Source organism: Chroicocephalus ridibundus, chromosome 3, assembly GCF_963924245.1.
Source record: "Chroicocephalus ridibundus chromosome 3, bChrRid1.1, whole genome shotgun sequence".
NCBI classification, from domain to species: Eukaryota; Metazoa; Chordata; class Aves; order Charadriiformes; family Laridae; genus Chroicocephalus; species Chroicocephalus ridibundus.
This window is the reverse complement of record NC_086286.1, coordinates 65,063,840-65,087,118: the sequence shown is the minus strand read 5'-3', so window position 1 is coordinate 65,087,118 and position 23,279 is coordinate 65,063,840. Positions and strand designations below refer to the sequence as shown.

Below are 23,279 nucleotides of genomic sequence, written 5' to 3'. Positions count from 1 at the left end.
GTCATTCAACCCATAAAACAGGATAGGGATGGGAGGTACTTGGTATAATCCGCAACAACCGCTCCAGCAGTATTTCCAGATTAAACTTCAATTTCCTCACGTGTGCCGAAAAGCTGCCATTATCTGAAGTTAAAAGAAAGCAATTTTTCTGACCAGCTCTCATCAGTAGCCCTTGGTTGAACTCAGCTTATATTAGAGACTCATCTGGAGCTGGCACAGCTGCAATAAGCTGTCTCTGTGCAATTGATGCACATTGAGCCTGCTTCAAAAGCCTTGTGAAAATACTAGGACATCAGCGTGGCCCACAGAGGCGTGACTAACCTTTTCTCATTCCAGCAAGAGACACCTTATGTGACTCCACCTGCCTGACATGACCTAAAATCTTCGAAACAAAAGGATAGTAAAGAGCCCTCCTCCTTCTGTGCACGCTGTGCTTATGATTACCACAGAAATAGTTGTAAAGGTGCATGTGAGCCCACTAACTTCAGTTTTCTACGCTTGGGTTGTGCAGAGGCCTCTGTATTGTCCTGGAGCTGCACTGGATGAAATCCCACCTCTATTAAAGGAAATCGCAGAATCCCTGGTGGCTGGGATTTCACCCCAGAGCCCTCTAGAGGCCTCAAGCTCACTTAGATCATGCCCACTTCATATCCAGGGTCTTCAGACAATTAAGGTCTATGGACTTGTTGCTGCAACTTTTCCTCCTTTACCTCAACCTCTCATTTGCATTTTCAAAATGCTTTTGATGCTTTTAAAAGCATCAGATAAAGAACTGTGTCACCCTCAACCTCTGTATTGATTTTGGTTTTGTTCACAAGTACTTTTCCAAGGCTGCAAACTGACCATCTTTGTGCGTGATGTTAAAGAGCGGTAACAAAGCGCCCACAATCGCCCAGCTAACACTGAAACTGTTCCTGCAGGAACGGGAGCTTGGTGCAGCATGTGAACATTGTTTCCTAGAGTTGCTAATGTTCCTTTTTGAACCACCCCTCCAAGAAAACCCAAGGTATAGTGTATACTTATGCACAAGGTTCTGGAGGTTTTCATCGGGCTTTGGCTTTGTTTTAATGTACGCTTCTATTTACTCAGTACGGGGAAGGCTTCATAATTCTTGCAGAGCAGCACGCTCGCACGTATTCAGAATTGTGTATTCACTTCAAATAAGTTGAGAGAAGATGTGTTTTGGAAAAGTAGCAATATCAGCTACAAAGCTGGGAACGCTATTATTGTAGCTACAGGGATATCTGTCCTATCTACAGGGATGCGGTTGAGTTTTCCACGCCATCCTGAGTGCGGGCGCCAGATGTGAAACTCGGCTTGAGCGACAACGGAGATTTCTCCTGCCATTACGTTATTGCACTATTTTTAAAAGATTCCCCCCCGGCCCCCTCAAGTTTGCTGCTGAGGCGGCAGGCAGCCCGGGGGCTTTTCGGTGGTCCGTGGGCCGGGCCGGGGCGGTGTCAGCCCCTCGCCGCCAGGGGGCAGGACACACCGCCAAAACGCGGGGGCGTGTCCCGGGGGGCGGGGCCACGGGCATCTCCCGCCAAAACCCCCGTCACCGCCACCCGCGACGGGGTCGACCTTGACCTGGCACCCTCCGACCGCCACCCTGGCGCCTCCTCAGCAGCTCGGCGGGGCCCTGGCGTGGGCGCAGGGTCGGCCCTCCTTATTCCTGATCCGGTAGCACGGGCATATTTAGGTGTTTTTCTCCTCCGAAACCTCAGGCCGGGCTCCCAAAGTGGAATTCCTCTCGCTCGGCTGTTTTAGGCTGAGGCTGAAGTGAGGAGAGATGTCTGGTTGTCTCCCGGCTGCTGATGGGGAGTCGCCCAGTCCATGGGGTGAGCTCCTGTCCGTGCGCCCGCACCACAGACGCGTGTAAGGCAGAGCCGAATGCCTTCATGCCTTCCAGTGGGAATTCGGCACTGCCTTCCGTTTGGGGGTTTGAGTTCACTTAGGGAGCCAGAAGCTGCTGTCCTGCTGTCCATTCTCAGCACTGCGATTCTTTTTTTATATATTTTATTTTTTTTACTCCATATTTTTGAGGAAAGAGTCAAATCCAGAAAGAGGTTTTCATTCAAATATCTTGAGGGAAAGATATTTGGCTTGATAGATTTACAGCAGCTTTCCTCTCCACCTACATTTGCATTTGCTTGCCTTAATTTTATTTCCTATCTCAGTTCCTCCTTCCCCTCTGTAAAGCCATGCACATCTCAAGCCTGCCCACACAGCGCTGTAGAAGACCGTCACCTTTTTTGTTCTTTCTGGGCTTAGCACAGGCAGCTCTTGTAAAACGATGCCTTGGTTCCCAGCAGCAGCATCAGCAGCTTTTGGGATAAATTTAATGTCCACCTGCACTTCCAGAAGCAGAACATTCCACTGCACAGCTCCGCATTAAAGACCCTGTTTAGCTTTTATAAATGACTCACCCAATAAATTGCTCAGTCCACCGAGGCCTGATTTCCAAGAGACAGTCTGGTCTTTAAGCACATGCTCGAATCACAACACCGAACTAGCAGCGCATGTGGACGTGACACTGGATTCACGCCACATGCATGGACGTCAATACTTTGAGTCAGTATTTTCAGGGGCAAATCGGGGGTACTGCTTCTTACGCAATCTCTCCCAAGCCTTGTTACAGCAGGAGCTGCCTCCGTGTTCCTCCCTGGCAATGACCCACTTTGCTCTATTATTATGAAAAGCAATAGTTATAAATAGTTATAAACAGTCACACTGCTGAGTCTTCTCTCCCATAGCGCTGGACAGATAGGAGAAATTTCCATCTATTTGTCCTGCTGCAAAAGACTCACTTTCTTCAAATCAGCTGGATCACACTTACAGAGTTAGCTTCACCTTGCAGAAACAGTACTATACCTCTAATTTGAAAAGTATGGCTTTCTTGAGCACCTTGCTGTGATAGACAGAGCCGAGTGCAGGAAGATGAAAGAAGACTTTGCAGAAGATAGTGTCTGTAAATGCCTAAAAATATGGGACAAATTTTAATTTTAAAACTATGCAGAGAGGCAGAGGTAACACAACCATGCAGGACCAAGAGCAAGTGTTGAGAGCAGTAGGAAAGGGCTGGGAGATGGCAGAGGGAGAACAGGGAAACACTGTGGTTGGGGGAGAAGTTTCCTTTTTGGTAAGGGTGCTGCAGGGGAGTGTTGCTTCATCTCATGAAGCGTGACAGTAGCTACCCGCTTCCCCCGAGTGTTGGTGAGCTTGTTCTCTGTATACTTTTGTGCTCTAAAGTAGTAAACACTGAGATGGAAGCATCGTATTTGTGTAGAAAAGAGTGGAGATGAGGGATTTAGTTTAAACGCTGTCACAGATAACAAGTAAGCACTGAAGATATGTGCTTACACAGAAAGAGAGAAATGGTAGGCAGGGGAAAAATATCCTCATCTTTTTGGTCCTCTCTTTCTAGTTTATGCATCATACAGTAGATAGCAATTAAATTGAAATATAAGCTGTGGTATAGTGAGACCGGTTGGAAAAGTGAGACCACGGGAGAGTTCAATTGATCACACAATAACAGATGGGGTAATAAAACCTGGGACAATAAGGAATATTTGCAGAACAAATGAAAGATCAACTTCCCTTCTGTTGCAGAAGCAAGAAAATAGGCAAGTGTTAAAGAACAATCTAAAAGGCAAATTGATGAGGGAAAGAACATATGGCAAAGATGGAAACTGTTAAATACACACAGAGGAAAATGTATGTTTTTAAACCGTCTTTACAGCACGCCTGTTTCTAGCCTTTGCATGCTTTTTTCCTTGGATCTCTGTAGTACAAAGCAGAAAGGAACTCAGTACAAAATGTAGGTTCAGCAAAAGTTTAAAGAAACAGACAATAGGCAGAGGAAAGAGAAAAGGAAGCTTCATCACAGGTGATCTGAAGAAAAATGCTACCAAGATTTTTTTTTCCCACATATATTATTGTAAAGGAGATTATGCCATGTTTAGAAAGTGCATGCAATTAGAAATGGGGTAGGAATCAGCTCTGTCTAGGCACTGACACTGTAGTTTTCAGTACTCTGCTGGGAAAAGAAGAAACACAATAAATACGGGAAGCATCGATAAACTCAAATACTGGAATCTCTGGCAACTACTCAGAGTCTGTCGGCACAGCCTGCTGCAGGGCCGGAGGAGCCTGGTGGGCGAGATGTGGTGCTGGTGCAGAGACCCAGCCTACAAGGGCAGCTCCAGGCACAGCCAGAGCTCGCATGCTCTCCGTGGGACGTGCAGGACCTCATATGTCCAGCACCTCAGCAGCCCCAAATGGTCTTCAGCTTCTGCGTGAGGCAGATGTGAGGAGGAGAGGTACCCAGGTCAGTGCTCGCCGCCATCCCCAGCTTGGCGCATTCAGAGCAGCATGGATGCCACCAGTGGTCCTCATCCAGCAGTGACCGCTCTGGGGCCCACCTGTGAGAAGTTCATTGCAGACCCAGCACCGAGCAGCCCATCTCCTAACGTGGGCATGAAGGCTGCCTTCAAACATGTACTCGAACCACAGATTTCAGTGGCCCTTTTTTCCCTCACTCCGTGCCCAGCTCTAAGCTAGGAAGGTCCCACAGAGTTCACTGGGACTATCCTGTATTTAAAAGAAAGACCTGCCAGCTACCTGCCAGTTGCAGGGGTGACAGAGAGTGACAGGGCTGTGGCTGATGCACAGGCACTGCCCACTCGTGTAGTGGGATGAGCAGCAGAGATGTATAAACCTTCCCTTGGTCCCCATAGCTGGATCTAGCCTCGCGCAATTCCTTGCAAGATCAAAAGTACAGCTGAACAGAATTGAGGTCAAAACCCTGGATTTAGAAGTAACGCCTATTTTTTCTGTATTTCTATGTTTATTCCAAACAAGTAGATATTTTTCTTTATGCTGCATTTCCTCTTTGTTATGGTAGTATGAAAAAGACAAATACAAGACAATGAAATGGAGAATTCTCTACCTATCCCTACCTACAGCCCCATTTGAATACCCCATAGTAAATCTTGTCATTCATGGTAATATGAGACCGATGACATGGAGACAGCAGCAACGCTGATGCTCATCACCTGGGCTACGCTGCAGAGCAGTGTGAGCTGTGTTCTCGGCAGAGCTTTTTCTGGGTTATGACTCATGCAGGGCCCTGGTTTTCTGCTCCTCTCCCACCTACTCTGACAAACAAGAGAGTTACATGTAAATAAATGAGTAACCGGCTATTAGTATCAACCAGAATTCAATAAAGAAATTTAATATACTGCTGCACCTCCTGCATGCAAGTACGTCTGGACCCTGTTTCAGATAGCTAGGCACAACCAGAATTTAAACAAGAATAATAACATCAGTGTTCAGGTATGACACATTAGGGTACAACCAGGAAGCACAGCCTGGTTAAATCTTCAGACAGACTTAATCTTCTATGAAGATACTTTTATTGGGAGCCCATTAAAAAGTTGCTATAAATTCATTTGTTTGGATGAACTGGCATAAGCACCTCAAAACATAGCGACAGCTTTCTGGTTTCTTGAGGGTTAGGCTTTTGGGCTCATCTTTCTGAAACACTTAGCGGTTTCCTCTCCTCCACTCACTTTATGTTATTTTCTTTTTTGGGGGTGGGTGGAGGAGGTATTTTTTGGTGTGCAACAGTGAAGCTCTTCCCTTAGGCTAGTTTTATTTTGTGGACATCTGAAACATTTGGGATCTGATTACATACTGGCAAGTAGGACAATGGCATTGCCATAATGAGCTGGAGGCTAATTTATAGGCTTTGCAGACCTGAATGCATTAGCATGCAAAGCATGAGCAGCCCCTGCCTATAAATAAAAGAATTTACCTTGCCAGGAGATGGCTGTCCCAAAAATATAATGAGTATTATAAATTATAGGCAGGTGTCAGATTTCAACTTCTTTTGTATTCTTGTTTGTGCTTCTCTAAGGGAGCATTTAAAGACAAAATGTATAATACAATGCATGGCACAGGCCATTATCATCTTTGCTGACCAGTGTAATTATTACTTTTTGCCAACTGCCACTCCTCCATTTGTTAGAGAATTCAGATTTGCCAGCAACTTTGAATAATATGTTACTACATGGTAGTACTCTGAAAAGGAAGGATGAACTGTGCTGGATGCACGGAACTGGGGCTCAGGAGAAGTTTTCTGCTCACAGCTCTGCCTCAGATGTACCTCTTCTTCGGACTTTGTGTATGGCCTTGGGCAAATCATTTAAGCAGTCCATGCCATCATTTCTTTAGCTGAGAAATTAGCAAAATTAAACCTGTGTTTTCAGTAGTGCTTTGGGGTAAAGCCTGTCTTTCCTGTCTATATGTAGAGGGTTGTATACGTTGGCACACACTGGGCACTCCTGGAAGTGGAAATAACAGCAGAAATACCTTCTGAGGTTACAACTTCAGAAGATATTCAGTAATTAGCTCAAATCCTATGGGAGCAAAAAAGTAAGGCTCGGGGTTTTTGTCTTTTGGAACTTGATGAGAAGAACTTCATGAGAATGCACTTAGTGATGCAATTGGCTCTATCAAGCCACGAACACATACAGTGCTGGGGTCCCTATGACTTTGCCAGCTTCCTGACACTCCCTACTTCCCCAAAACACCTTTTATTGACAGAAGAGCAGAAGCAGGAAAACTGAGGAATTCCTACAAGTTTCATCAAAATGCATTGCCTTGTCGAGGAGAAAATCCCCGAGTATTGCCTTCCTCCCCTAAGGGAGAAGCTCTAGAGTCAGCTCACAGAGAACCACAGAACCACTAACTTTTGTTGCTCATAGGGCTACTCATTTCTTCCTAAAGTCTTTTTTTTTTGGAGGTTTATTCCAGTGGAAGAAAAATCCTCCTGAAAGTGAAATAGGCCTGCTGGAGAGAAGGCTCGCTGACAGCTTTGCTTATTTTATTGACATGTTACAGCAAGCTAAGCCTTTGCCATCTGCTCTGCCCCCGATTGTAAATTGGAAAAAAACCCCAACCAAACAAAAAGAACAAATCACAAGAGCATCAAGGAGATAGAAGTGATTTAACTGCCTGGTATGCTGCGCCAACAATGCAGCTTGCACTAAAGATGTTTTTTCTCATGATTCAGGCACAAATCACGAGGAAAACAGTTCACACACGACACAGTAAATTTCCTGCTAAGCTGGAGTTTTCTTGAAGCAAACCTGACTCCACAAGATGGTTCAACTGTACTTATATGAAATTATGTGAGCTTTATGTAAAGACTGTCCTTAAATATTTTTTATATTGTTCGAAGCTCAGTCAGTAAGGCACAATGGGGTGTCAATTATTTAAGGGATAGTGCCCATGGTGGAGGAATGTGTGAGGCAATAAATGGCTTTTGTAAGTAACTGAACACCACAGCAAGGCTGTGAGATATCTGAGAAGCACAGAAGGCATTCACTGAAAATATGTCTCAGTGCCATGTTCAACAAGGAAAAAGTTAAACAAACACAAATGTGAAGATTGTGGTTTTCTGGCCATGTGAGAATTTGGGAAATCTATGCAGCTAGTTTGCTGGAGAACAACCATCAGAAAGCAGTGAGGTGAATAGATTAATAGGGCAAACAATTAGGAGGGGAAAAAAAAGCCATGAGATTCAGCACACGCAAGTGCCAATAAAGATGCATCATCCGTGGGAAGCTTACATTTTGCACTCTGTGATAAATCCTCGTATTGACATGCAGCTTGTTATACAGTATTCTTGCTGCATTGCTAAGCACAAAGACAAAAGACACGAACCATCCATACAACAGAACATAAATCACTGTAAAGCCCATTTAAGGGTTTTCCCTTAAGAAATGAAATTATAATCTAATGTGTTGTGTTCATCTGTGGAATGCAAATTGCTGTAGAACTGGATTCATTGTGAGCAAAATGGGGAAGGATCATTAATGAAAATATTAACAAGCAGTAGCTCTATTCTTTGAATTTCTCTTTAAGTTAATAAAATTTAATTAGCATCCAGACGTTTGATTTTCTTTTTGGATTATGAAACTAGAGACCCTAAATCGTGGTAGATGTACGCTTCAGCATAAAAAAAAAATACAGGTCTACGTCTTCTGCTGGTGTAACTCTACTGGACCGTCTTCTGTGACTTTGAAGGACCTGTGTCAGCTCACAGTCTTGCAAATGGCCACAGTGGCTGATCTCTACTTACAGCAACAGCCTTTGAGAATGAAGGCAGAGGACACAGGAATTGCTGCTGCCCTCCTCAGCGGGTAGAGTGCATGCACATACACGGAAGCATCTGGCAACTGCATGAAATAGGTGAGGTACCTTAACTAGTGTTATTGGGAAGGAGTGTGGTAGCCACAGGGCTTGCTTCCTCTTCTGAAGGGAAATGCTGTAACAGTGAGTGACCCTTGCTGCAGGAAGGTGTGTCTTCATTCAGAGGCCAATAACACTAAATTAGTTCACAACATTTTGCACAAGGCTGAATGGAAACAAATGAAACTTCAGAGCTTAATTTGAAAAAAATAAAAAAAGAGACAATGAGTTTTGATATACTTTTTATTTATATATCCTTAGGCAACATGACTAAATCCTCTTATTCTGATATCTACATTGCTATTCACTGACGAGTCAATGATACTCTGTTCTTCTGCACTATGAAGATCAGCTTACCCTTGACATGAGCAACTATGGGAGTAATTTGGTCCCAAATGAAGAAATTATTCAAATTAGACTCTTGCTATAGGTAATGTTTTCATCTTCCACACCGATCAGAAAAGACACAGTAAATTAAATGAATGATACTCTCACTACTAATGACATGTGACTGCATGAAATAAATATTGTATCTGTAATATATATGTCATTTATAAAGTGGTATGGCATTATAGGTGGGACTACCTTAAGGTTACCTGGCAACTGCCACAGTACAAGCTCGTTTTCACTCACTTTGCCAAATACTAACTGGGGCTGAAATCTTCCATCTGGATGGGAGCAGGGGTGATTGCTTTGCATTTCAATCAGATTAGTTTCACTATTTCTAGACAAAAGAGAGAAGATAATGTATTGCCAATGTTAATAGAATCTGATAACCTTTCTTTGAGAAGATGTACTGTCCCTGTTTGTTGTCATGAAGGATTAAAATAAAATGCATGAGTGGCTTATGTATCAGGGTTATTCTTTTTGCTGCATTGTTGAAAACTTGTCCAAATCTGTCCATATTTCAGAAAATCAGTCTACACATGTTCAGTAAGGTCACTAGTTTTTATCAGCTAAAATCTCTGAAGAGTGGTTTTATAGTTATATGCTAAGAGTCTACACTGCAAGGGACTAAACACAAGCTTTCCTGTATTTGTTAACCTGCACACCTGTAGGCGGTCATTAGCATGTGACGCAGGAGCTGAGAGCAAGCAGACTTTCTTATCTTGTACCGTAATGCTGTCTGTGAGACTTAGCAGTGCCCAACCTAGGTATAAATTGGTTACTCGTGTACTAAACAGAGTACTGCAGTAACACGTAGCTCAATCCAAGTTATTCTAATTTAATTGAGATTAGAACTCTCCCACATACAAGAATATGTCACCTAACTCTAAAGATCTACAAAGGGATAGATTTCTTTTTTTTTTAAGAAAAAAGCCATAGACAGAAGGGCTGACTGAGGTCAGATGTTGGGGCAAGGCACGTTGATGCTCGTACAAGGTGAACTGGCCTGGCAAGAAGCATGGGGCAGAAAGACAGTGAGAATAAGCTGAAAGCACCTGCAGAAAGAGAGGAGATGTGATCAAGCACAGAGGAGCTGGGGCAGAACTGGGCAGAGTGAACAAGGAATCTGGGATCATGAGGTGGCATGAAGCTGGCTGAGTGTCCAAACTTTACTGCAATGCGCAGGCTACGCCTCCATGTTCTTCTAGTAGATGCGATTTTGTGTGTACATTCCAACTAAATATGAGAATATATGAGACAGAATAGCAAAGACAGATGAAAAAGAAAAGAGGGTGGAGTCATCACCTCTTGTAAACTAGCTGTCAGGAAATCATAGCAAAATTAATTCAGAGGCTATTTAATTCAAGCTAAACATCAAATGTTATAGTACACTTCTGAACATTCATTGGTGTTTAAATTTTACACAGAACTTCTGTGTTAAGATCTATTGTCTTTTTGTAAAATATGCCACATACACAAAATTATTCTGAGAAATTAAGTACCTGAAAAGGCAAAAGGTCTATCCTCCAATAAAAGAACAATCCTCTTCAGACCAGTGGTCTGGCTTCTTATTATTCCTATCTCCCTATTCCTCACAGGCCCAGGAAGAAAAATAATGGGCAAACAAGTGCAGCTACTGTGCAGCAACTAAACTCTTACAGATCAAAGGAGAGAGAGCACACTGCAAACGTAAAGGGCTATGGTAGAAAAACCTCTCTCTTTTCATATTAGGGAGACCTGAAATCAGACAGTTCTGCTGTTTGCAATTGTGGCAATAAAACCTGAGTGAAAAGTGTTGCGTAAGTCCAATCATGAACTGCTGACATCAGTAGGCTTACAACAGTACTGAAAGCAAGGCTGCTGCTAGCTAAGTTTAAGATCAAGCCAATGAAATACATTCACACTGTATCCCTACAAATAGTCATTGCTCTTTAAAGGACCATCATTCTAATAATCTCCCAAACATTTTCATCTTTTTTTCTTTCTGCTTACCCTATAGTATACTGCAGATAGCAAGGAATCCAATCTGACTACTAGAAACCAGGTGAATCTGTAGCCTTGGTTATTAGATCCCTTTTTCCTCAAGGTTTTTCATTTATAGACTGAGTACGTTTGATCTGGGAGCTAATGAAATCTGAACAGAGAGCTCTGCAATGACATTCTTTGAAATCCCTGTTCGAAATACGTGTTGGGAAACACTGTGTGTTTCTGCTAGATTTTCCATTTAATGTAAGAGCAATTTCCAAAAGCCTTAAAAAAGATACATTGGGATAACGGTGCTCTCCCTCAAGCCTACGAGGCTGTGTGCTTGTGTGACTATTGCTGTAATAAGAGCTTTTGTGTGGTTCAATATCCACTTAGCATTGGATTTTCAGGTCATGACTTAGAGGCAATTACTGTCTACTCTTAGCAAGTTGGAAGCTGCATGCTGTATTCCCTCTGATTATATCTCCAGAAGGTATATGCCAATAACAATCTGAGCATTGAATTCACATTGATTAATACTAGTAGTGAAATATAAAAGGGCATCACTCAATGTGCAAGTTCATTGGTCAGTTTATAGCAAACTGTTCTCTTGAAGAACATTCCACGAAAGCCTCCAAGCATGTGACTATACCACAGGTCTACTTGTAGGTCGACTTTACTGTTAATTTGCAATTTAAGTGTCAAATTCAGGAACTTGGTCCTGTGCCCAGTCAAACGGCAGAGAGAGATGTGTAAGTAATTGATAGTCTCCCAATTCATGTTGGAAGTATTGAACAAGCTCTGCCTTTGAGATGATGAGAAGTAGTGTCTGCAGGGACAAGAATATATGGGGAGTAAAAGACACTTACAACCTTTGGAAGGGCTTTTGGAGTCCAGGGTTTACCTTCCTTGAAATAAGTTCCTACTTACTATTGTGAAGAAAAAAAAGCATAGTGAATGGGAACAAAACTGTGTTCTGGAGTTAACTTGCTCTCTTAATTCAGAATGATTTATTTTATATCTTCTAAGTTGGTCTTTAAAGTTGGCAAAATAAGCACAATTGACTAACAGAGTCAAACCACATCTCAGAGAATTCGGGGGCAGCATGAAGAATAAAAGGGAGAAAATTTTTCATGTTTAGTCTTTATATGTGAATACTATACAAATGCATAAATGTCAGAAATAAGCTACTGGGTAAAAAGGACCTTGATCTGACTCAGAATAGCTGTTCCTCATTCTTGATACCCTCTTCGATTACCTTTGCAATTCCACAGGGCGATGAGATGATTATAGTAGATGGAAGGCAGTTAAGGGGATTTTTTTCTTTTCTTCTGTCTTTGCAGAAAGTATGTCTCAGCAGGGCCAGAGAGTATTGTCTCTTATTTCTATCCTGCCATGGCTCTCAATACTCTACTTTTGCTTCAACTGTTCTTTACAGAATAAACGACGCAAGGTTATGCTGAACAGACATTCCTGAATATATGCTAGCTGTATTCACAGCTCCCACTCCAGAGGGTTTTTCTCCCTAACTCTGTAATGCTTGCTCTCAGCAGCACCCATTGTCCCTGCGCTTCACGGTGCTTTGCCTCGGTTGATCCTGCGGAGAGTGCAGAAAGCAGCACCTGCTCAGGAAAGACTTCGCTGAGCACTCAGCTAGCTTCTGGTAACTCGCTGTGTAATCAGGCAAACAGTGACAGATGCCACCCTGTCATCAATGACGTGGTTACAGTCTAGACAACCAAAACGAAAACCAAACCCCGGCAAGGGTCTTGCTTGTCCGAGTCTTGCTGCCCTCTGGGAGAGAGAAGGGAGGGTAACTGCCTCTGGTATCAGGTGTCACGAAGGTGCTGGTGAGCCCATGTCCCAGCTACAGCCCCCTTCACTTCAAATTTTTTGAGCAATTTGTCCTACGTAAGGGGAGTCACACGTACAGAGCTTCCCAAGGGGAACTGAGCTCAAGCTTCTTTTGCAAGTCTGGTTAGTCCAGTCATGGGAATGCTTCTACGAAAAGAGTAATTTTGAAAAATCTGGCTAATTGCCATTTTTGAACCATGGGAACAGGTGGTTTTCCTGTCATTAGAGAGTATTTCTTAGAATTTTGTAATTAAACAGGAAGCTCTCAGGGACACAGCTCATCTCTTTTGTCCACACTGTCCAGCATCTGCAGTGTACAACAAGATCTTGACCAAGCATATTGTTAAAATAGCCAAAGCACTGCTAACAAATGAATGATAATGGTTAATAGCAAACACATGTGATTATCTAACAGTCTAACCTGCCTTTGTCTCATACTTTCCCACGGTACATTTGGTTCTTTTTTAGGATCTCAAAGACTAGAGTGACAGGGCAGGCGTGTGCATGGGCAACATGACTAAATGCTATGGGAAGAAATCTAAACCAGTACCACATTGCCTTCCTTGGCTACTGGAAGGAGCAGAGCCATAGTAGCATGGTAGTCTCTGAAGGCAAGCATGTGCTGCTCCTTTAGTCTGCTTACTAGCCTAGGCAGAGAATTGTCTCTGGGTATCTTGAGTAGCTTGGCTGTTACACAATTCTTGGCTGTGTTCAGAGCTGTGGATATAACCTGGGATATAATCTGCATTCAAGTAATGCAAAAAATCAGTAGCACTGCCAGGGGACAATCACCAAAGCACGCTGTGTATCTGCCACTGCACCTTAGTGATATATAACCACTGCACCCTGCAGATACCAGATCTGCACAGGATCCTTCTGACTTCCAGTGGGACAAGGCTTGAGCTGCGCAGAGGATCGTCAGAGCTGAGTCCTAGGTAGCCTCTACCACTGTAGAAGGCTGCTGGCTTTCAAAAGCCAGAACATGGCAAGGAGGACTTATGAGCTGTAAGAGGGACCATAGAAAGTTTAGTTGTGTCTCTGTGGCGGAAGACAGGAGGTTTCTTCACCATCATCCCTACTCTGTACCTGGATTTCGACATTCTAAGCCACTTGCCTTGAAGGGGAGCCCAAAGCACATGATTAAATGTGACGTCCTCCCTGTGCAAAGCGCATTCAGTGACTGATTTCCACCAGGGCATGGTTACTGTGTATTTATGTGCTTACTATACACAACAGAGACAAGGACTGATGGACTCCTGCTCACTTGGAGAGGGAGGGCCTCACATGGAAAGTGTCAGCAAGCTGACTCATGGTACTCTGACATAGATTTGCTTGGGAGGATTCATCATGGCTTACTTGTTTTTCCATCTGCATTATCTTGCAGGCAGACCTTCAGATGCTCTAGAGAGCCTGAACATGACCTTTGTTTCTCTCTATCTGATGACCCAACTACTCGGAAAAGGTGTTTAGCAGCACAGAATCCATTTTGCTTTAAGACATTGTATAGTGAGTGAAACACAAATAAATGCAAATCTTGATTCAGTGACACCATGCATCTGTGAAAACACTGTAGCTCTGGTGAAGATTTCAGCTGCAAACAGCTTCCTGTAGAGACCACAGAGAAATTAACTAGTGAGTTGATGATGCATATAGCTAGAAAATAATCCAAAATTAATTCAGTTTCATCAGTGGCTTCCTGAAAACAAGCAATTAATTATTTACTATGAATAGACACATTATTTATCTTTCAGTGTTCCACAGTCCAAATGATCTCTGGTACATCGTTTCTACATTAAAAATACCTCAAACACCATCACAGTCCTTTTTGTTGTTTTCCCCCCAGGAAAAAAAAAATTAAAGACTTGAAAAAACAGAAACCAACCCCCATGCTCATTTCCACTAGGCAACATCACAGAATAAAGAGGAAGCACATAGGTGGGGAACGATTTCATCAAATTCATCATCACTTTAGTTTAAGCCTTGACTTACGGCATCATGGTTCACTGACAATCATGACCACTAGTTATTAACAGTTGTTCGTTCCAAGAAAAGTGTCAGAGCATGGTCAGAAATAAGAAACTTTGGGAAACTACCTCCAGTTTCTTACAGGCTGGTTTACTCCCTGGAATCTGAAGCTTAATGGTCTTTCTTTTAAAGCTTTTATTTTTTAATCCTTAGTATTGTAGTATTCCTTATCCACCTCCAAACCTTTCTGGCATTTTTCTAAATCCTTTTCTTCAGACACAAGTTTTACACTCTGGCCTTAAAATGCAACTACGGATTATGCATTCATTATACTTCCGAACACAAGTAGGATCAGCCCTTGTAAGTATTTGGATAAAGGACAGCCTTTGAAAGCCCAATATCCTATGGGAAATGCTATGGCTGATTCACCAGGTGCCAATATTCTGTCTGGTAATTCACAATTGGTACTCTTCCAATTAGCAGTAGGAGACACAACTGCTAATACTGCCAGCTGCTACCTGGACTGCCTTTCTTATCTGCTGCCTTTTTCTTTTCCTATCCTGTTTCTCCTCTTGTATCTTTTGAGAGATACTCTGCAACAAGGCAACAGCATTAAAACACTCAATTAACATTAACCGATGCAGTCACAAAAAGGGCAGGCAGCCTATCCTAGAGATAAGGCAGTGAAACAACAAACTGAGGAAGGCAGGAGTTTTGCTGGCTAGAAAGCATTTGGGGCGTGAGGAGGAAGGTCTGAGCTAGCGGAGTGGCTGCTCTCTCTCCCAGGGGCTGCCTTGTTGGGGAGACACAGGGGCGCGACTGCTTCTCAAGGCACAGGCGAGTAGGTCGAGTCATGACCTTCTGCACCTGCCTGCTGGGGAGAAAGGTATAGATCCTGCAGGGGTCACAGCCATTTATTTGATCCCGCTAGTTTCACAGGGTGACCAGCACCTGCACGCACAGTGGTGTGCGGGCCTGACTCCCTGCGTCCCTCCCCGTGTGGCTCTGCAGGACGCTGCGGTAGAGAGGGGCTGCCCCGCGGCCGAACAACCTGGAGAGGAGCGCCGGGCTGGCGAAGAGGAATCCAGCCCTGACGGCTCAGACCGCCATCACCGGCGGGGCGGCCGGGCGGGCCCGGGAGCAGGCTCCCCGCTCCAGGCCTGCAAAGCCCAGAAAGCGGCTCCCAGCCCCGGGCGCGGGCACGCCGCCCGGCCCCGCGAGTCCGCCGGCTGCAGCCGCTGAGCCTAAACCGGAGGCAGCCACCAAGCCCACCCTCCCGCTTCCAGAGGGAGGGCAGGCAAGGGCTGCCGGCGCCCCCCCGCCCGCTGGCCAGGCCGCCGGTCGCCATGGCAACCGGCCAGGCCGCAGCCCGCCCGCCGCTTGCCCGCGCCGTGTTCTTCCCCCGGGGGCGGCTGCCGCCGCGGGGGCCGGGTCCAGCGGCGCTGTCTCCCCCGCGCTCCGCTCCGCAGGCCCTCCACGGCCGGCGGCAGCTGCTGCCACCGGGAAGGGACTCCCGAGGAGGGGGGAGACCGCAGCCGCCGGGCTGTGCCCGCGGCGGGCGGGGCCAGCCCCGGCCCCCGCCCGGCTGCGCCACCGGGGCCTGCCCAGGGTGGGAGAGGAGGAGGAGGGACTCCGCAGCGGCAACAACTGACGTGTCCCCGCCATGGAGCTCGGCGTGATTCATCAGCGGCGGCGGGGCGATCGCGGGGTGCCGCGCAGTGTCCCCGCGTAGGCACGGCTGCGGCGGGGGCAGCCCCGGCACCTTTCTGCCGCCCTCACCGCTCTCCTCCTTCTCTTCCTCCTCCTCTTCTTCCTCGCTGCCCGCTCCTCTGCCCCCGCGGCTACGCCAGCATCCCGCGGGAAGCAAGATGGAAGAAATCCTGCGAAAGCTGCAGAAGGAGGCGTCGGGGAGCAAGCACAGGGCCATCAAGGAGAGCTGCACCTGGGCTATCGGTAAGGGAGGGGACGCGGGCAGCGGCGCTGGGCTGACCCCGCCGCGGCCGGGCTGCCCGCGGGGGAGCGGAGCGGGGCACGGCCCGTCCGTGCCCGTAGCGGTGCGGGGCAGGAGCCTGGGACGGGGAGGTTTGGTGCTGGCGGCGGGGGCAGGGAGACCTCCGCAAACTTGTTGGGCGCTGGGAGCTGAGGCTCCCGCGGGAGGGGAGGGACCGGAGCGCCTCGGGCGGTTCAAAATGCCCGGGAGCTCCGCGCCGCTGGAAGGGGCTGCGGGCACGGGCTGGCGGTGCCGGAGAGCATCCGTGTCCCCCGCCACCTCCTTGCCTCCTGCGTCTGCTTCGTGGGTCTTGCGAGGCAGAGAAGGGTGTCGGTAGCTATCAGTTTCTGTGTATGCTGGGGGTGTGCGTGTGTGTGTGTGTGTGTCTTTTCTCTAAGAGACACCCCCCCACTCCTCCCAAAATCATCGTAAAAACCCCTCCACTACAGTTTTCACTGCTGGCTTACATTCGGGTATCTATTTTAAAAGCTGGGGGGGTTTTTTGACTGGATTCCACGAGCTCTTTTATCCTTGCTGTATAATGGAAATGATGATCAATAAAACGAGTTCTTCTTTTAAGGGAATATGAGCTTACCTACATTTCGGCATCCATCCATTTTCAGAGACTGGCTGTGACTTGAAGTGCTTTTGATGCTAACTACCTGGAGCACTAGTCAGCAAGACTCATAACTTACATCAGCGTAACTGTGATACTTAAAATTGCTTTCAATTATTATTTTTCATCCATGCATAGTTACAGCAATCTGTGGTAGTTTATACCTGTTGCTGTCTTATTGCTGGTCTTTCAGCTTGATGTTCTGTTAATTGTGTTTTATCCTTGCGCAGCAGCCATGCTAATATCCTCTATACTGTTACAGTTTTAGTATATGTGCTGCCCAAGTGCTGATATATGAAAGGGAGTTCACCGAGTAAAAGATGGTACTAGGTGCTTTCTCATTGGGCGCCTTGTGTCCTGATAGATTCATACAAATCTTTGGAGTCTTGGAACAGCAGTGATTGTTGTTCTGTCAGCTGGAGTAGGTACAAACTTTAGCATCATTGGTTCAGAGATTGTAGCCAGATGTATTTCTGTGGTTGAACTCAAGTTTCTTTTAAAAGCCCTGTTGTTTCCTTTGGTTATACAGAAACCTTGGATTCTCCTGATGCTACTATTAAGATACCTCCATATCAGCTAAGGTAAGAGCTTTTAATGTTGAATCCTGTGGAGCTGTGAGTTTTTGTAAAATTGAAGTAAAAATTTGAATTAAAAGTGAGGTAGACAGAGGAGAGGGCTGAATCTATGTGGTTTCTTTAGTTTGCAGGTAGGCATATCTAGGCTGGTAGTAGTGGATAATTTGCTGATGAACCATTGGCCTCCAACCATGAATGAAATGTAAGAAAACCTGTTAAAATGGGCATGACTGTGTATAATGGTGATGCTTGGTTAGAAAGGAGGGCTGTCTTACTGTCTAAAGAGTTTTCCCTGTAAATTACAGCCTTCAGTATAAGTGATGATGCTTCTCGGTGTGGTTGTTTCCTATAAATCTAGATCAGTTTTTGTTTACTGAAAATAAATATTCTAGCAACTGAAAGGTTATATTGTCATATAGCTAGGACACTGGATAGGACCTAAAATAATATAGTTTCTATGCCTACTTCTTCCTTTAGCCTACTAGGTTATCTTGACTAAGCCGCCTCCTTTCTTCCTGCCTCCATTTGCACATCTATAAAATGGGGGAGGTGGCACTGCTTTCATTTGTAGGCTCGTTTTGGAAATTCTCATTGCTATGAAGAAAGCAAATAGGCAAAATAATACACTGTCCCTTCTGACAGAACCGTTAGGAAGCATCAAAAGAAACTAGCAAGTGCAGTGTTCAAAACAGGAGGACACTATTTCACACAGCATATAGTTAAGGTGTGAAATGCTTAGGCTTGCCTAGTATTAGAGAATGTAATGGATGCTAAAAGTTTGCATGGGTTCAAAAAGCACCTCAACAAATCCGTGGAAGAAATAGATTGAAGCCTATCAGATGCAAAGGTACCCCTTCTTATTCAGAAGTACTTTAGTCAGAGATGACTGAGTTTATAAGAGAGTACGTAGGAGTGTTGCTATAAATTTGGCCTGTCCTGTAGTCCTCCTAGATAACCTCTATTAGCTGCTGCCAGAGGTGACACTTTCTTACCGCAATATTACTCTCCTGGGAGTATTTTTATTACCTAATTAGTCCCCACTGCTCATTTCAGATATGCTTGGTGCAGCTTTGTGCACGGAAAATCAGGGATTGAAGAGCTAGTTATTCCAGAGCAGTCACCAAATAGGGAAGGAATAAGAGCACTTCTTTTGCTGCTCTAAAATCTTGTCAGCTGCGGTCCACAAGGGACCTCAAGTCAATGGGGAATGGATGTAGCTCAGGTCTGACGTGACCGGTGCCAGACACATGCGTTTCCAACACAGGTTGGGTAGCTGAGAACAGCTGGGTGAGCAATTCCCCGGTAGTTCCATTAGAATTAGGTTATGTTTACTTGGCACTGTGGTTGGAGAAAACGTGGCTCCTTATCTTTCCGTTTATCACCCTTCTTTAATACAGCGTATGGTGTCTCTGTTTTAAAGTTCTGTTCTCATTCCCTATGAATTTGGTAGTTAGCTGTTACAACATTTCTTGCCTTTTTACTTGCCTACTGCCTCTTTACAGATACGCCTGCCTTTTTCTCCTCTTCCTCCAATGTTCTTAATGTTGTATTTTAGTTGGGTGGGTTTTTTCCACTGTAAATCCTAGACTTTTTGAATAAAGCTAATACCTTCACAGGTGTAGCTATGATGAAGTAAGCTCTTAACGTTAGACTTGTCAGTAACAATGCAGTCAGTATTACTGGATGTTTTGCACTAGAGAATCTGAATAAAAGCTTTGGTTGTGGGGTTCTTGATATGGTTCTGACACACAACCTCGGATGGTGTGGGAGTTGTTGCTGTCACACATACTCTGAGCTTATTCTTCATTCTCTGCTAAAAAGCTACTGCCAAACTCCGGATCAGCACACCGGGCCACATCTTGGGCTGCAGTTCACCTGCATGATGTGTAAATTAGATAAAAGTTCATCTTTGCTTGGTGGTTGTTAAACAGCACTGTGATGGCTTTGTTCCTAACACTGTAAAAGAATAGCCTTGAAACAGAGCAATGTCAGTGACCAGAAATATGGCCAAGACGGGTGCAGGATGGAGAATCCTGACCGTGTCCCTTTCCTGCTTTCATCTCAGGTGCAGATTGCATCGTCTGCTGTAACACTGATCAGCCCCTGGCTTCTCATCCACTTTGAATCTGCCATTCACCCTTTCTGCTGTAGTATTTTTGGGTGTAGTGACAAAGCCTGGGAATATGGTCTGAAGTATTCCATGATATTAGAGTTAGAGTGAAGGTACGTATGATCTTTCTACCAGGTGACCCTAATCCACAACTTGGATCCAAGATCCATAGCGATAGCATACTGAAAGTGTTAAAGGCAGTGTGCCAAATAGTTGGCATGAGAAAATTACATATTTGTGAGGTCTCTTCCAAGAGCAACATCTGAATGAGTATTTAGAGTACTGCGTGGCAAGGAAAATGCTCCAACTTGTTTTGTAGGAAAGTTTGGTGTGTCCTTAGTATGTGCTGAATACAAGAAAGGTATATCAGCATTCTCTACAGTGTATTTGGGGAAGTTAATGCTCTAGGGCACATCTATGCTGCATAAGAATGGGAGATGGATTCATGATCTGCTGTGTCCAGTTGAGATAGATACTGTCTCTTTTCAGAAATAGTGAATCTAGTAAGTACCCCAATCAGGATTGTTTCTATTTCTCCACAAAGCAGCATCTGGCTTCCACAAGCAAGTTGTGCTGGTGTTACTGCTGTTTAACAGGATGGCCATGTCCTTACTTAAGTCCTTTTTCCTTCTGGAACTGAAGAATGAGATCTGCTCATGCGAAGGAGAAGGTGTAAACTGCATACTCCCTTTTATTCCCCTTAAAAAGTAAAAGGCCATTTACTGGTTTTGAAACCACAGTTCAAGATGAGTAGAGGTTCTTTATAATGTTTTCTTTTAGGATGGTGATCCTAGTGTGAGAATGGGAAGGACAAGTTATCTCTTTGAATTTCCTCAGACTATGACTAGTTGAGTTCAGAGGTTTTTACGTGTGTTATATCAGCTACTGCTTATCTCCACCGTACTGTTGGGGTAGATGACTTCTATGTTCTGGCTTGCTCCTGACCTATCCATAGCTTCCTCTCTTGTGTTGGGCTTCTGTTACTGGGCGCCAGGCAGGCTGCATGATAGTTTCCAGAAGTCCGTGCAATTAGTTAGGGGGTTCAGCTGTAGCATTTCTATGGGAGCTGTTTCCAGCACTTGTCTGGTAGCCACTTAGATCGCATGTGCCTGCTATGTTTGGGAGCACCTGGGGTACTTTTGCCCCAAGGGAGTGCAGTGACTGGACATTCAGCCTGGAATGTCATACTTTAATTAGTTTGATAGGGATCTGTTGGGTATACCTTCAGGGAGCTAAATGAGACTATTTTGCTGTTCAGCTTCCTTTGATGTTAATTGGACTTATGAATCCAAATCCCAGTTAATGACCTTGCATATTAATTCTGGTGGGGGTCATTATTTAAATGTCTCACTTCCTAAAGAAATACAAATCTCCAACAAATTCAGGCTTCCCCATAGAGTCACATCAGCTCTGCCTTGAGACAGGAATATGTGTGTGCTTCTTCAGTGGGTTAAATTGTGATCAGACTATTGAGCCAGGGAATGGAATTGTAAAGAAGATTAAAGTGGACCAGGATGAAAATGACCTTAAGTCAGTTCAAGGTGTTGCTGTAGAAGTCCTGTGAATTCCTGAGAAGGGGGAGTCACGTAACCCATTGGTAACCGCTCCATTGTTGCCTGCCTAGTATGATGTTTGTCTCTGATGAACAGGTGTTGTGAAAATTACTAAGTGTGTGAGAAGGCTGGATGGATGACTTATAAATAATGAATTAGATAGAAGGAATTGATGTGGTGTTTTAATTGGAGAATTGATCACATGGAAAATAGCTTAAGAGAGCTTAATGTTGTCTGCCAGCAAACAATTGTTTTCTGCTAAGTTGGGCCACATTCACTTCAGTATTTTCAAAATGACAAATTCTGCCCTAAGGCCAACCACCTACACTGAGCAAGTCTCTCTTCTTGGCTATTTCCTGGCCAGTTTCTCCATTCTGATTTTAGAGGCGATCCATAAAAGGTAACCAAACAGACACAAGAAAATGCACCTTGAAAGAAAACGTTTGATCAGAGCAGTTTAATACTTATGAGGATTATATACAGATCGGAGGATGAAATAGGAGACTAGACAGCACTTGCCAGTCACATAGTGCTTTGAAAAAACTTGGTTATATGAGAATTTCTTGGAATGCTTTATGCAATTAAGTCATGCCTTATAGGCTATATAAAACTTAGTGGCTTTCTGTCAGCACAGACTTGGTACTGTAAAGAGGAGGGTGATTGGGCCTTTTGAGGGAGGCTGTGGCTTGGTGGGTAGCTTAGCTATTGTGTTTTGGTGTTTCTGTCCTTACTGGAACCTGGGATCTTATATACAGAATGTCTCACTACATCTCTGCCATTCTTCATTAGCAATTTATTTTTTTTATTATCCTAAAGAGACTTTTTAATAGTTCTAAGACATTTTCTGTAGTTTCCAGGTCTTTCTACTATCCTGTCACTCCTTTTCTTTTGTTCTGACCATAGCAATGGCAAAATATGTTTTTACTCTTTTGTCAATGCAGCAGAAGCATCACTGCAGACCTGAGTTTGAGCTGTTCTGTGACGCTTGTGTGGCTGTTGCCTCTTTACTCTCAGAGAAATGTGAGTGAGTGCAGAAGATGCATAGACAAGATTCTCAATATTATAAACTGCTGTTCGTGCCATCTTAAAGTTTCTCCTGTGGACTTTAAAGTAATGGCCATAAGACATGTTGATGGGTAAAGTGTCCTGGCATAGTAATGATGTAATTTACATTCCTTCTTCAAAGATGAACCAGAAAGGCTTTCCAAATGCTTAGTTACCTCTTCAACGTATCTGCACACTGCACATCTCTGTACTGAAAAATTGCAGAAAGTAATTGAAATGAAATGGAGGTACAGGCTCAAGCCTTGAAGGCACCAATTCTGTGTGCCTAATTGCACGGATACGGGCCTTGGCTTTCAGAGTTGCTAGGCATTTCCAAGCCCTGTTTGTGTTGGTTATCAGTTCTTATGTTCATTACTGCAAAAGCTTGCATCCCTCTGGTATTTCACATTGGCCTTTCAAAAATAGCCAATATTTATTTCTGGAGATTTGAGCTGGGAAGTCAGAAGTCAGCAGTGAGCAGGGTCCTCTGTAATAACCAGTTTGTGTCCAGTTCTGTCTCTCCTGTTTGTGTCCCACCTCTGTTCATCTTGGTGCTAGTTTTTGAGAGCAATTTGTGAACTTCAGGAAGCCGGTACAATGAAGAGCACTCAGGAACAGAAGTAAACCTTAAGCTCAGCTGAAGTCTGAAATATCTATCCTCCTTGCATTTTGTTTTGGTTTTTTTTTCCTGTAGTCATGGGAATTTGGGGGTGAAATTGGTAATTCTACTCTGCCATTTATTTTTGCATCTCTAGCTTTGCATCTGACGTACTTCTTGAGAAGTAGCTGCAGCTTACAAACTCTTAAATAAAACAACATGCTCACTCATTTTAGCTTACATGTGCTCAACAAATAATAAAAGCAGTAAGTGTGGTGTGATCATCACCAAACATCCAAGCCATAGAGACATCAATCCACTTAACTTTGCAGATAAGTCATCCGCTTAAAGAATCTTGAGGCCTGG

At 44.4% G+C, this 23,279-nt stretch overlaps 1 protein-coding gene and 1 non-coding gene across 3 annotated transcripts in view; one reads left to right on the top strand and one right to left on the bottom strand.

The window, feature by feature from the left end:
• The first annotated feature begins 16,041 nt into the window (after window positions 1–16,041).
• ARFGEF3 (ARFGEF family member 3) overlaps window positions 16,042–23,279 on the top strand; it is a 99,970-nt gene continuing 92,732 nt past the window's right edge. For both annotated transcript variants that reach the window (XM_063329493.1, XM_063329492.1), the window contains exons 1-2: window positions 16,042–16,380; window positions 17,563–17,614. In XM_063329493.1, coding sequence (XP_063185563.1) covers window positions 16,296–16,380; window positions 17,563–17,614 — 137 coding nt within the window. In that variant the 5' untranslated portion in view covers window positions 16,042–16,295. The remainder of the gene's footprint in view (window positions 16,381–17,562; window positions 17,615–23,279) is intronic.
• LOC134514019 (U6 spliceosomal RNA) lies at window positions 17,219–17,321 on the bottom strand. Its single transcript, XR_010070606.1, has one exon. It is a non-coding gene; the product is annotated as a U6 spliceosomal RNA (small nuclear RNA).